This window comes from Aquila chrysaetos, chromosome 20 (assembly GCF_900496995.4).
Source record: "Aquila chrysaetos chrysaetos chromosome 20, bAquChr1.4, whole genome shotgun sequence".
Taxonomy (NCBI): domain Eukaryota; kingdom Metazoa; phylum Chordata; class Aves; order Accipitriformes; family Accipitridae; genus Aquila; species Aquila chrysaetos.
This window is the reverse complement of record NC_044023.1, coordinates 16,731,309-16,746,842: the sequence shown is the minus strand read 5'-3', so window position 1 is coordinate 16,746,842 and position 15,534 is coordinate 16,731,309. Positions and strand designations below refer to the sequence as shown.

General features: G+C 37.6%; 1 protein-coding gene across 5 annotated transcripts in view; it reads right to left on the bottom strand.

The window, feature by feature from the left end:
• Nucleotides 1-15,534, bottom strand: part of ATXN7 (ataxin 7) — a 90,456-nt gene that overhangs the window by 7,503 nt on the left and 67,419 nt on the right. For all 5 annotated transcript variants that reach the window (XM_030043719.2, XM_030043720.2, XM_041118772.1 and 2 more), the window contains 5 exons: nt 4,840-5,092; nt 3,873-4,135; nt 3,003-3,085; nt 961-1,226; nt 348-546 (listed from right to left, as the gene is read on the bottom strand). In XM_030043719.2, the coding sequence (XP_029899579.1) occupies nt 348-546; nt 961-1,226; nt 3,003-3,085; nt 3,873-4,135; nt 4,840-5,092 (1,064 nt within the window). The remainder of the gene's footprint in view (nt 1-347; nt 547-960; nt 1,227-3,002; nt 3,086-3,872; nt 4,136-4,839; nt 5,093-15,534) is intronic.

Genomic DNA, 15,534 nt, shown 5'->3' with positions numbered 1-15,534 from the left:
CGCGGGGTCCAGTAACAAAATCTTACCAAAAAGGCACTGTTTACATGTCCTTATTCTAAAACCACAGCCCTTTAGAGCAGTTACCAATTTCATCTTCAGTATTTTGGCATTTTGATTTCTATTGGATTGGGGAAGTGAGCTCCAAGCATATTTCTTTAGCACGTTTAATTTGCAAGTACAGTTAAACCTTCACTGCCTAGTAGGCAACAAAATAATTTTCTTAAGATCCAAGAAAAAAAATAAAAATCACATACCCAATAGAAAACCACCCTTAAAACCCCCAAAGTAATTTGTTTACAAGTTCAGAGCCAGTGAGAGACCAAGGTTAACTTTTACTTAAAACGTACAGCGGCTGGTTGAGGATGATGACCTGAATAATGACAATCCAGTTTTTCAACAGGCTCTTCTTTTTCATCACATTCTCCCTCATCACTGGATAACCGAGATGCTGGCTCAGCTGCAGGCAAGGGAGGGTGCGGGGACTCGTGGACAGAAGGAGACTCGCTAGGGGCATTTCCACTGTGCTGGGCTGGACAGCCTGGAGGCCTGGGCAAAGCAAGCAGTAAAGGTGTTATCGAACTAAGTCTAGTTAAAATTTACAAGCTTAAGTACTTACTATTACTGACAGAAGGAAATCTACGTTAACAGACTTCTGATATTTCCCATAGTCTCATAACACACGTACTGAGAGGAAGGACAGGAGGTATGGTACCCCTGGAAAAGCTGCATTGCCCAGTCATTGCTGAACTGCTTTCAGTGATGCAAGTCAACTTTTACTATTTCAAACACCAAACCCTCCTCGCTAGGAGTTACAGCTCAGCATGTAATTGCTACTTGCAGTCACCAGGCCTAGAGCAATAATACTGCCCAGTCCAAGAGATCCATATCGCTCTTTCAAAATCCACCTGATGAAGCTACCAGTATTGGTTTCATACCATAGATCTGCAGATTCTTCCTTACCTTGGAAGACTGGGGGGGTGAGGTTTGGGTTTATTAGGTAATAAAGGCTTTGATTCTGTAAGAGTAACTCCATGAGAATTTTGGTGCAGCTCCTGGGAAGTTTTAGTAGGTGAGGGATGTGGTTCCCTGAGAGGGGGCATCTGCTGATGATGATCCGAATGTCGAAGAAGTTCCTTTTCCCTGGTTTTGCTTTTGTGCTCAGCTAGTAACAAATCAAATCGTTTTCTTCGACCCTGTACAGCCCTCCGCTGGGTTAAGGAATGTGTCTGCAAAACCATGAATAAATCATTAATCCTAGGGTATTAGATTTGTGGAAATCAAACACTCAAAACATGTGTCCAGAGCTCTAAACCAGAGAAAATCATCACACTCATGGTTTAGTAAACAAATGGAAGAATGACTTAGAAAACAAACTTTAACAATGGTTGGTGGATGGTTATATCCCTGTCTGATACAAAATAAAAAAAACCAGCAACTGAATAAAAGGCTGCTTTCAAATTTCTTTTTAAAAAAAAGAAACCGCCAAAGTTCTTATAAGGTTAAGCCTAGAATTGAAAAATCTTTTTTACATTGGTATTTTAATTGCCAACTAGTGCACAACCAAAAATACTAAATATTTACTTTCACTTATGAAAATATTTAACACAATAATGTTTAAAATCAGACTTTTGATGCACACATGAAAAATATTTATAAAAATACTTTGCTTCCTTCTATATACTAATATATTCCTTGAAAATACCTATTTGATTACATTAGTTAAGGAATGCAAAAAAAAATACAGCAGAATGCAGAGTCAGACAGAACTCAAGGTCCTTTGAGTGTCCCGAATGCTACACATAGTAAGATGTATATGTGTATATATGGCACAAATTCTAGGTAAAGTGAAATAGATGGAAGTTATTTTTCCGAACTGTTAAAGTCACATACAACAATACCTTTTTTTCATATGGCATAAAAGATTTGATTGGGTTCATTTTAGTAGGTAAAAATTATTATCACATAATTCAGACACAAATAGCAATTCCAAAAAGTATTTTATGAGTAGGTATAATATAAGGAATTGCTGAGAAACGTTTTTACTTTCTTTCTCTTTTACACTTTTGATTTGCCTACTTCTCTCATAAAATCTTGAAGCTTTTCCCTTCTCTATTAGCAAAACAATTGCCTCCCCCCTGTAATTCCAAAAGGGCAATGTGTTCCAAGTTCAGTTCCTCTGGGTCATTAGTACCAGTTTCACTTACCTTTGTTCTGTAGGTGGTTTATTTACCAGATGCTTCCCCTACTGACAGTTTAGCTGCTTTGCAGGAAAGTAGCTGAATATTACACAATTGCAGGGGATCTGGATTTTTGGTTCCTCTATCACTATCACAAGTGATCCTCTATCACAAAGTGATACCCCTCTGTCCCCCAAGATTTTTGAGCCAAAGGACACATTTCATCTGACTGAAAGTTTTTATGGATTGTTTCGTTTAGTGTTTGACCTCTAGGCATACTCCGTGGCTTTTTCAGAAGACTCATTTCTGAGTTGGCTGTAGTTGTACATCAAGCAGCACTAGCATTTACACAAACAATCTGCTAAATAACTGCTGCAGACTCTGCTGGGGGGAAAGGGGGGGGGTGAGAGGGGAGGAGCTTGATTTATTTAAATCCTTCATAAACAAATAATACTTTTAATGCTTATGAGGAATTTTAAAATTCATGATCTATGACCCAAAGGTTATCCCCCAAAAGAACAACATGCTGACCCCCTACTACCTACATGTGGAGTAACATAATCTGTCCCATGTCAACATCAATGTTTAAAGCGTTTATACAAAAATACAAATCTCCAGGTTACTTTAAGAAATATGTTTTTGAATAAATAATTAACTGAACTTTGAAAACAATTCCTTCTTGATTCTGGGCAACATGTTTTGAGAGGTACCATTTACAGTGGTAGTTACTGATGGCAAAAATTTGTAATTTTCTGTTTTCTGTCAGATTCCTCAGGAAATTGAATTAAAACTTTACATAATCTTATTCTGATTAAGATATCCTACCTTGCATGTCAAAGACCTAGTACAAGGTTTCCTGGTTTCCACATCAATGACACCACAGTATATATCAGGATCAAATTCTCTCTCTGTCAAAGGTACACAGTATTGAAAAGTTATCAAAAGACATTTTGAAATACTAACATTTATTTTCATTATAAAAATTAACCATGTTGGAAACTGTTTTCAAATGTAACACCGGCAAAGGTATAAATAAAAATACACAATAAAATTGTACATCTAAAATCTTCTACACTCTCAGCAATTTTACGGTGTGCTGAAACACAGATCTCAAGTCTACAAACAGAATGGAGAAATTTACAGCTGTAAGGGACCCCAGAGCAGGAGTAAATCTTGCATGTTAGGATTAGAGGTCACCACCAATATGAACTATGACAAACAAATGGTGTTTTTTTGTTGTTGGTTTTGGTGTTAAGAACTTTTCTACCATTCTACTAACACTCAAAGTTACCATGTTTAAAAAGTGTGAAGAACAGACTGGGTTTACATTTCTGAGTTTATGAGGTGCTAGTTGTTCCATTTTCTATGTACATTTCGACCTTCCATATAGAAAGAAGGAAAAGAAAATCTTTGAAGATAGTAAAAGAGCGTAACTTTAAAACTGTAAAAACTGACAGGCCTCTCAGGTCTGTATGGTTTCTGAAAGCAATAGCTACATGTCAAGTTGTTTGCGTCTTTAAGAGCATGTCAAGTTATAGACTTAAATTCTAATATATAAAACATACCTAATTACAAGTTACAGTGTTATAAAGTGTTTAATTTACTTCTGATACTTATTTTTATATATTCTATTTATGTATTTCTATAGATACCCTCCTAAGAGGAATACAGCAAATAATAATTAAGAACAATTACCTGACAATCTTTTATGTAAAAATTTCCTATTATTTGTATTTTCTTCAGGTTTCTTTTCCAAAAATGGAGGCACAGAGAGAAGACCTTTACCATTCAGTATCTGTCCAGGGGAAGGCAAGGGTGGCTTTGGTATTGAGGGACAATTAAGGCCAGTCTTTATTGAGGAACTCACAGTAGTAGAACAAGTTGGACCAACAGCAGCTTTCAGTTGGGTACCATCTATCTTTGGATGAATCTTTTCCACTTTGACAGATGGAGTCATACTATTATTTATGAAAAACAAGGGGGTGGGGGGGATTGAAAATTATAGTCATAAATCATAAAAAGTACTTCAAATATGTTATTACTCAACAATACTCTGATCTATTCACAATGCAAATGTAGACCTGCCTCCTTTGATCTTCTAAAACCTTTTATTACCAGTTTTCTTATTCTTTTTTATTTTCACATCTTTTATGATGTCCATAATCTCTTCTGTCCTTTTTTCCCCATTTCCTTGTAAGTATTTCAGCAAGTCATCAGGGAGTTCAGAAACTGTTATTTGGATTCACAGATATAGTGTATCACCAAAGCAACTGGAATGGGCCTGTTACATCCAGTGAGAAATTCCCCATTCTGCGACAGTAAATTATATTCTCAGTTCTGCAATCTCACACATGCAGGTCAAAAATCACCTGAATCAGAGCTAAAACTCCCTTATGATCAAAGTATGCAGATTAGATCAAAGAATTAAGAGCCCTTAGTAAAATGACCTTTATTTATAGTTATTTAAGACGCAGCTTTTCTTGTTCAACATAGTCCTGTGTATTTTCTACAACCTTAGACTAGGCTGCTGGAAAAGATCTGGAGGAGTTTGAAGTCATTATCTCTTAAACCAAAAACCCTCTGAAACAAAAGGAAATTCTATTGATATAGCAGTGTCTGCGCAACTATTAACATTTAATTCTCTGTCAAAACGCATACTCACATTTTATCATGGGGAACTTTGCTATGCTGTACCGAATGCATTAACCTGTTGTTTCCGCTGATCTGCAGCTTGTCTTTGGGTGATTTCAACAACTTGGAATTTGATGATGATGCACTAGTACCTCCACTGGATGAACGATTGCTCCCACTTCCACTGCTACCTTTGTTTTTTGAAGGGAAAGATGAAATGAGGGAAAATACTGAAGAGGAGGGAGGAGTCAAAGGCGGCTTGCTGGAGGAGCTGTGTCTTCTTTCTGAAACGGAGGAAAAAAAAGGGGGTTTTAAGCTCCCATAAAGAAACAATTCTGAAATACTTCATGTTGTCATTTACTCCATTAACATTTTTCCTTTATTGGCTTGGGAGGTCCCCTGCCACACACAGAGCACAGAGGATTCAAGCCTCACTGCAATCCATGAGGCTCCACTCATTGCTGGTCCCCAGTCAGTTATGGGAATCTCTTTTAACTGTGGGAGCTACATTCCTCAGCCACTAAAGCTTAGCTTTTAATAACACTCCCCACTCTCTCTCCATCTTAAAGAACAAGAAAGTGAGAATCAAACCTAGATCTCGGACACACAAAGCAGAGAGACACCTATCCTGAGGCCAAGCAAGCTTAAATATCAGATTTCCTCAAAGGATAACAATTATCTCTAGGTATGTCCCCTAATGGTCAAAATTATATCGGAGCCAACATTTTAACTTTCACTCCATGACAACTTTTTGGTATGGTCTACTAGACCTTCAGTGTGGAACAACCCTGAGAACAGCAGCTCAAGTATTGACCTACATTGGGTTTTGGGCTGTTGTGGCTTTTTTTTTTGTTTTGTTTTCCTCTTATTAACTCTACTCATTTTTTTCATAGTATGACCAGTTTAGGGAGGATTTCTATTTTGAAACAACATCAAAAGGAGCAACAGATATTATTCCACAAAAAAAAAAAAAAAAAAAATCTGAACATTTGAATTAAGAGCGGCCAGGTTCCATCAATGAATGTGTTGGAAAAGAAATTATTTAATCAACATGAAACCATTAACATTAATATACTGCTAGCACCATTTTGGTTAAAATAGCATATATTATAAAGGTAGTCCTTTGGAACAATGAATTCTCAGACACAAAACACCTGACAGCTTCAGGGAGTACCCAGCTCTGCCTACACGTGGACATGTTAATTGACCATTTGCTGGACTGATACTGGGACACCTGTGATTCCTCGATGACCTGGGTAATCAACACCTGCTTAAGAGACATGTCTGGCAATCAAGCATATGCAAACCACAGATCTAAGAGAGAACCAAGAATTAACAGGTCCACCAAGGGGGTGGAAAGGCACCTTTCTCTTTGACAGTGGTAACACCTCTTTCTCAGTCAAGTATTGCTAAAGGTCCCCAAATCCACCACCAATCAATCCCAGGATCAGTTTACAAATTTTGACTTAAGTTTAATTAAGCTGTGAAAGAAGCAGGCTACTCATTAAGTTACAACTACAGCCAAGAGTGAAAGTCAAGTCCAGTGCAACCTGTATGGAAGTCCGTAATGCTCTGGAAAATGTAAATTAATACATCTGTGTTCTGCTTATACGACCTATCTTCCCCCCAATCCTAAATACAGCAGTCATATGCCACTCAGATGATGACCAACCAGGACTCCATTCGTAGCTGGAAGCCATCAACAAGACAGCACCAACCCCGCACCAGTGTGGTCAGGCACATCACCCGCTGCACGGCTCCTGCCAGCAACACTGGAAGAGAGTGCAACAGCAATAACCAGGGGCAAAAAGTTAAGCTGCTCCAGCAGTGCAAGAGGAAGACATAGGAGTCTAACATCTGGCAAGCTACTTTCTTACAGAGGTGGGGAAGCAGCATTTCAAATATGTTCATTAGCTCAGGGGAAAAAAAAAACCCAAACCCACACACGCACAAAAAAAACCCCAACCCCCCAAACCCAACGCACAGACCTTAGACTAGGAAAGTCCAGTCAAGAATTATCTCCGAGACTGAGCCAAGTGATGTGTGTTTCTCTGTTTAACTGCAAAATGGGTGCAAACCACCTAACAAACCTTCTGCAAGAGAGTCATCACTTAATTAGTGTTCACCAAAAAGCTCTGAGAGGTCAGGTGAAATGCTCAACAGAAATATGTAACAAATGCCACAATTTATCACCCATCTTAAGAAACAACTGCTTTAAAATTATAGTATTTAGAGCAACTAGTTATCTGTGATGTTCAAAACCATCTACTTAGTTTTCTAGAACCAGATGCCACTGAAGAGTTTGTAGTGAAGTATGTTGGCATATCTATGTTCTAATAAATGGCTGTGCTTCTAATATGACATACTGCTTATTGCCAAATGTCTTTTTATAGCAATGGCAAGAATCCCTGAGCAGCTCCGATAAGTTACTATTTGAGGGCCATTAGTTCAGCAATGCTACACCCTGTGAGATTACTCTGTGAGATAATGAGAAAAATGGCTCAATACTCTTCCACCTCCTGTATATTTAGAAAATTCAAAGTCCAAGTTCTTATCACAGTTACAAATAATCTCCAATAAACCAGTGGATGACTAATGCAATCTTTGGGAGTTTGTTTTGATTTTTTTATATATTTTCTTTTAAAGGAAAAGAGAGTGTTACTTCCTTGGAGAAACCTGGCAGATGAGAAGAGAAAGGAACTAGAATAATATCGAGGACCTCCTTGTGCCTCATCATTAGGAATAAACTAGACAAAATATTAACTTTAACTGATACTGATACTGTTCTCATACTAAACTGAGATGTTATTGACTACTATTTGCATGAATGTTTCATAGCACCAGTCTCAAACAAGTGAGTTAATATAAAAAGAAAGTGTTTTAAACTGCTGATAATCAAAAAAATTGACCTAAGAGAACTAAGGCTAATGGCTGATCACACACCAAGATTACAGTCTACCTGTCAGAAAGAATTTCCATTCTACAGACAGATGTATAATTTTGAACACAAACACACACACAAAAAAGCCAAACGAGCTTTTTCTAGAATTTTGGGACAATTTCTGAAAGACATATTATAACACTGTAAATATGTGAAACCTTCACTCACTCCTTCTGTATGTAACCACAACTTGTGCAGTTTATTAACAAAATGAGAAGACTTTTCAGCTAATTTTTTCATAACCTGCCTGGACCTGTTTCATGTTGACTTATGTCTAAGTAGAGGTAGGGCTGCTAGTAGGATTTGCTTATATTTAAAGTTTCAGTCTTTTTGTAAAATTAATGTTTTTAAGTGAAATCTGCTTAAGGTCTGTTTTGTAAACCATCTGAATACTACTGATGTCTTGTCTTATTGGAGAAAGATAGTATTATTTTTTAAACCAGACATGTTTTAAGCATAGCATACTCGATCTAATGAATGTATTTATTGACAGACTGACATAGTCTTTTAATGGAAAAATTACTATACAAACTGTCACTGAATAATAAGGACCACCATGCTTATTATGCTAAGCACATTATAATGATAAATTCTACTAATCATCTGCCAATCTAATACAGTTCCCATTTGCCATTAACTCTGACTCAGCCTGAAAACATTTAAAAATATAATTATCTCCAGGTGTTCAGTTTTCAAATTTTAGAAGTTAGCACTCACATCCCCTCCCTTCACATAACTATTGAAAGAAAAACAATTTTTTAATGTCATGATTGCTTTTACAACACATCAAAGTGATATTTCAAATACTGCGCCTGTGTAACATGGTTCTAAACTCTAAAATTTGGGAGGAGGATTTGGGGGGGGGCACGAGGGCTGTTTTTTAACTATCAGAAATGCGTAAGTTTGGGCTTTGGACAAAGAACCTGAAAGTCTTCCTTGATCTCACAGCACTGGGTAGAATCTGCCCTAAAACAAAAGCTGCATTCAACACTAAACCTTGACAGATAAACTCCTCCCTAAGTATCATGGCATTTATATAACATATTTGTGACCCTAAGGAGAAGGGCTGTACAGAGAGTTTGAAAGCTGTGAAAAGAGATGGCATCCCAGTAAAGGCTGTCTCTGCTCAGTGACTGAGATATCTGTTAATCAACAGTTTGGAAAAATGTAGCAATAAGTTTGTGTGCTACTGGACTTACAGTTGAGCAAGAATTATATATGCATACTGCCAAAGCATACAGGACTTCCAGAAAAAATGGATATTGACAACTTAAATCTCTTCAAGAGCTTTTAATAAACAAAATAAAACACCAAAATTATTAAACAGCTTCACTTGGCCCTTAGTCTGGCTGTCAGTTTTCTTGGGTTTAAAATCTCATTTTCCATTGTATATTTCCTACTAAACATGCATTAATTTCTGACAAAAGTAACCTGGAAGAGAAAGAAAAGGGGGGGGGGGGGGGGGCAGCGCGGGGAAGAGAGCTTCTCATCGTGTTTGGCCACTACTTCTTATTATTCCATCAATGGGTAAACACTTAGACCTACTGTGATCTATAACTTTATTTCTATATTAAAATAAAAGAAGATACCCTTTTACAGAGAAAAATATTGTGTTTCTCATAAAATGTTACTTACTTTGCTCTACGCTTAACAAGAAAAAAAATTAAGAGTAACAATACTTTTAAAATTTTTCAAAATGTTCCTCCCAGGTCTAGTTCCCAAAATCTAGGAAGTGTTTTGTGCTGCTGTTCATTCTCTCTGGGCATCAATTAATAGCTTTGGGCAGCAAATACAAGATGTACAGATCAAATTTCATAAACCCATTTTTTATACTGACTTCTTAAGTACGGCGCAAAAAGTCAAACTGACCTGTGTCGGTGCTAGCAGAGCCATCATAAAAATGATGCACACCCATTCAAACACACACGTTTAGTTCAGTGAAATGTGTTGCAACTTCAGTTAACATTCAGAAAGACAGTTTTAACATAGGTTAGCCTAGGTGTAAGAGTATCATTTAGACTATAGAATTAAATGTGTATATTGAAACAAAGCATAAAAGGTAACTTTATGTTTAAGTAATTATTATTCCATTTATCTGTCACACCTAAAGTATAAGCATCATAAAAGTGCAACTTAAAGCAAACTTATCTTTTTTTCCATCATACTGAGCTACTGTTTGACTTGTCATTTGAGAAATTATTTAGTATTGCCATATTAAAACAAACATCTTTTACCTGAGGATAAAATTTATTTTCTGAGAGTATGACTATTACATTTCTAGAGGAATTGTGGAAACCTCATTTACTTGATCTTCTAATTTCTCTAGAAGGATCAGATCCATGACATGACAGGAGAGCACAGACTGGGACACTGCTATGGAAGGGCACCTCACCATAGCTCCAGATTTTAGTCAGCAACCAACTAAAATCCCTTTTGCAGCTCTGCCCCAAATGCCTGTGTTGGGCTCTGATCCACCATCACTCTGACCTCACCATGACAAAGAAAAAAGAAAAAAAAGATAAAAATTAGATCCATCAGGATTTTGCAGGGGAAACTCAGGAGCTAAAACAATCACGGGCATAGCAAGCAAATTACTCTTCTTTTGATGCCACCCTGGCAGGGTGCAGCTGCTTGGGAGCAATCTCCTGTGCGGGATCTTGATCTGCTGCTCACTCACTTATTGCTGCTTCATTATCCCGCTCTAATCACGGGGCCTAGATACCAAGGATTCTGCCTTAATCTTCCACTGATGTCCCTTTAATCATCCCATCAGTTCTGTTTGCACTGTAAATCAGGATGAGGTCACTCCATCTTCCATTGTGTGGTGTTTAAACTTACACTCTTAGCTGAACAGACAGCATCTAAACAAAGTTCTATTTTTCACTCCAGCAAGAAAGTTACAGAAAAGAATATTTATGGAGTCCAAGCTATCAGTATGACAGACTGCCAAGGCTTGATTGGCACCAGTACAATCTGTCATGTCTCTAGAGAGAATTCTTCTTACTATTTCATAAAAAAAACATTGCTTTGCAACTGGCAGCTGATATTATTGTTTATCACTCAGTGTTAGCAAAACCACAAAGAGAATCTGACTGATACTCATGTATGCTTAAGGCACTCCATTCACAGAAAAATAACATTTCAGCAGAAGAGAAAGAAAAAAAAGAATGGAAGTATATAATTTATATTGCAGCATACAAAATGCAAGTCAGGGTGGCACATTCATAAACATTACATTGGTTTATGTACTTACATCACTTACCACAATGGTCTTCCTTATCTTGATCAGAGTTCTTCAATAATATAAATAAATAGTGATAGGTATAAACTATTTACCTGAGAAATAGGTTTATATAACATCTTTTATACAGACTATGGCCAAGTGAGCAACCTTATGTCCTGCGCTTCCTCACTTTAAAAACATTCAGCGCAATTGCAGGACAGAATGTTTCTATTGCCTGTGTAGATACCACCATATGAAGAGGCAGTTAAGCTACAATGATAAAACTTTACTTAAAATGTGTCTCTTCTCAAAAATCCATTAAGATGCAATACCTAGCCAATTTTGAAAAGTATATTTTAAAACCCAGAGTTCACCTCCACAATTTGATATGTTAACAGGTTTGCTTTGCCTAGCAGAGATTTAAAACGTGCTGGTTTATATGTTTTTACATTACACCTTCACCACATACGTGCTACAGCATTGTCCAAAGACAGTCTTACGTTTACATTGAGATGGTTAATACCCAAGAAGACAGAATTCAAGTTGGAGCCACACATTACAAAGCAAAACATAACTACAGAGATAAGCGATTTTTAGAGTTCCCTTTAAAATGTTCTTTCATATTAAAGCAATTTGTGGAGGCTTCAGCTTGGTAAGTGCCATGAAACATCTACACTCTCCCACAAGAACTCAGAAAATTATCTTCCTCTGAGAAAACCCTTTGTTGAAGCCAACCGACAAATAAAGCAAATACATCAAGACCTTTCTAATTGCTGATTGGGTATGCTCCAACATTGTATGTCAGTTCCTAGGACGTTTTTACTTCTCAAATGAGGGCTGTATCACCACTAAGTTTTACGTGTCATCTGTTTCCTGCATCTTTGTTTAACTGCAGCATTGATGCATTTACTTCCCGCTCTGCTGCCCAGCACTGCTCGTCAGGGCAAAGGTCCCATTGTTCCAGGTACAAACTCCTGCACCATTCCCTTGTCAATCACCTCCAAAACACACACTACAAGTCTCCCTGAAAAGCATATAAAATCTGGCTATGCTTTAACTTGGGTGCACTGATTTCTTACGAAAACTCATAATTACAGAGAACACTTTTTTTTTTTTTTTTTTTTTTAAGATACACTTTGGTTACAAATGCTTAATTTAGAACCCAAAGCTCTCATATATACAAATATTCATGTTTCAGCGTATCATTCCGGTTCCAAAATCCCTCCATAGTAATTCACACTGATTTAAGACATGTAAATAAAACATATCTGAATGTTTATGATGGTCCAGCACAATTAACTAATCTTCCTCATGAAATCCACACTTCAATGCAACCAAAAGCCACTGATTGTTTTGAATGATGTGTTTGTGACAGCTACTTTAACTGAAAGTTTCATGTAACCTACTTCCTACCAGTCCAGACATCCTAGACTGACAGATTTTAGCTCAACTTTCACTTTGGTTTGTTTTTAAAAGCAGGTTTACCAGAGCACTTAGCATAGGAAACACGAACAAAGTTGGGAATTGGAAAACATCCTCTGAGAAGTATTCTGGCTTTTGTCTTCCCCAGCCTCGCTGCGTCGCATTAGGTGTGCCACTTCAACCCTCTGAAGTTTCCCAACATTTAAATTTAGATATTTGCAAATTATTTACTCAACTCCCAAGAGATGTTATGACGGTTAGTTAGTTAACCACATCCCTTTGAACAGAAACAGAACACAAACATTAGCTATTATTTTGTTCATTTCATTACAGTAGTTATAGAGAAGCACTGGCTACTTCTAAAACTGTAAAACCAATTACTCAACTTCTGATTTCTAAATACATATGTTTATAATTTTCCTAGAGATTTACTTTTGAGAACTGAAATCCACTCACAAGTGATCACTGTGCAGAATACATTAGATACAGGAGCGTGAAATTCTGCATAAGCAGGGTCACAGTTTTCTTGCTGCCATTGAAGAAAACAGAAGGAGGAGTGGAAGAAGATCATTTTCGCTAGTAAGATTCTGAATGCCAGCTTCAATACTTTAAAACCATATTTCAAAAACGAGACGATCCTGTGACTATAATTTAGGGTATTTAAATGATGCTCTTAAAAATGGTACAACTACAGCGTAGCCAGGATGGTCTTGTAATTCTCTAATAGCACAACACTAACTGGGCAGGAATGGCCATCTCCACTATGATAACTGCTGCAAAACAGCCCCAAACCCAGCACACCTCCCCTGATCTCCAAGATTACCACCACAGAGAGCAGAGCAAGGAACAGATTGCAAACAGTTATTAAGAACGTAGCAAAAAATAGCAACGCTAAAATGTTTTTAAATAAATAACCTTCCAGTACATCCCTTTCTCCACTGCTGCCTCTCAACAACTGTCTGTACATTACTAAAGCTAGTTTTTCCATTTTTCCGTATTTGTTACTAATCCTTTCAAAACCCCTTGTATTCAGCGTACATGAGTTCTGTAATCAATTTCCACAGGATTTAAAATTCCTCTTTAAAATACACAGGGTTTGCCCCCGAGAGATGTAAAATAACCTTTGAAGCATCAACCAATACATACTGCCATCCCAAGCCTGCAGACAGACTAGGGTTTTACTGTGTCGTGCAGTGGCAAACTGGAATTAGGGACGCTCCCGTCAGGTTTGTTTCAGCTATTCAGAGTCCCATGGAGACCAGTAAAACCCTCAAGAGCAACGTGGGAAAACTGATAGAGGCAGGACATCAAATTATCCACGGAGCAGAACCACAAGCAAAATGAAGCCAGGGAGACTCACTGTTGGGAGGTGCCCCTTCATCACCCTGAGAAGGATGTTCTCCCCATCCTCCATCCCCCTCCTTGCTCAGGTAAACCCAAATGCAACGGCTTTAACATCTCAAAAAGACTCTGGCATAATATCCAAGATCAAACTTCTGGTACGCTTTCCCGACCAACTTGCCAAGAGGTGGCAGAAAGGACAGATTTCTCTCCTGGGAACTGGCCCTGGCCCTTTCAGTCAGTAGCTGTCTTGTAAATCTGTCAAATGCTGGAATATAGATATTGCAAAGTTATTACAGAAGGACACTAGAGTGTCTTAGATGGTAATCGGGCCATGGAGAGATTATAATGTCCACATTATGAGCACTAATCTCCATGTAGCCTGTTGATGACATGACAATACCTGCACTGTCTGATTAAAAAGCAGGTATTGAATAAATAATTCTCTTGCTATTAAAAAAAAAAATGTTATTGGGAATAAACTTCAGAAAAGCCACAGTGCTAATAAACAAAAGCATCAAACAGACAAAGGTAACCAGTACAGATCAGCAGCATGCCAAGATGCAGTACGGGTCAGCTTCCTCAAAAATACAGCTGGAAACTGTTGTCTCATATATGCTTACCCTGAATGATATTAAAGAAAAGCTTCAGTTTTTCAAAACAAGTGTAAAGCAAATTAAAAAATAATAATAATAAAAAACCCCATTATTCTAAAGTTTAATAAAAAGTTGAGTAAACAGAAGTTTAATAAAGGACTGTGTGTCGAAAGCACAGGAATAGAGAATTAAGGGAAGAACCACCACCTGATTTCTGATTTTCTCTCTGCCCATTTTCTACCCAGAAACCAGGTTTACACCTTTAACACCATGTTCTTTCCCTTCAGCATTAACAACACTCCTTACAAGACCTTATCACATAATATTATAATATTGTGTAATGTGTTCAGATGAGTTCACATATCCAAATGCCTGTCTAGGTTTCATCTTGCTAATGCTTCTATTCACACCACAATAAGGAATTTTAATGTTTTCCCCTGTAGCTATTTCTTTACATGTAGCAAACTTTAATCGTTGTATGTTGACTGTCAGACTCAGCTCCGCTACAAAAAAATATGCTGACATTGAACGCTTGCTTAAAAGCTGTTAGTGAGCCAAAATACAAAGGGGGTTACAGGCTAACTGATAAAGTTCTGGAGGTGGGAGTGGAGAAAAAAAAAAAAAAAAAAAAAAAAAAAAAAGCCTTGAAATGGAAAGCTCTCCTTGTGAAAGAGATCAAGAAGAGTAAATTGACTTTGTTTTGAGCAGGGGAATAAGAGAAAATATCACAGGATATACACAAAAATAGCAGTGACAGCTAAGTAAATCACATTCTTTGATTTTGTCATTAAGAAACTACAGGATAAAAAGACATCGAGCACAAATATTTCTCTTACATACTGCACGACTAACTAGTGACATCCACTGCCACACGACATGAAAGCTTTGTAAGATTAAAAAAAAAAAAAACAAAACCAAAACAAACCATGTACATGGCTACTTAGAACTAGCCAACTACAACAGTCCCTCCTCTCCCCCGAGGTGTTACCGCTTCACGGCAGAGATGAGACGCTGACTGATGGAGCTGAGAAGGAAGCTCCCGTCACTATCTGACGTTACCCATCTCTCACCGCTGTCCCCACGTACAGTGCCGACCACGCACACCCTATGGATGCGACAACTCATCCGCTTCCCTATGGCAAACAGGACAAAAGTGTTACTGAGCCTCTATACTTACGGGCAGCGTCCACTTGCAGGAAAACC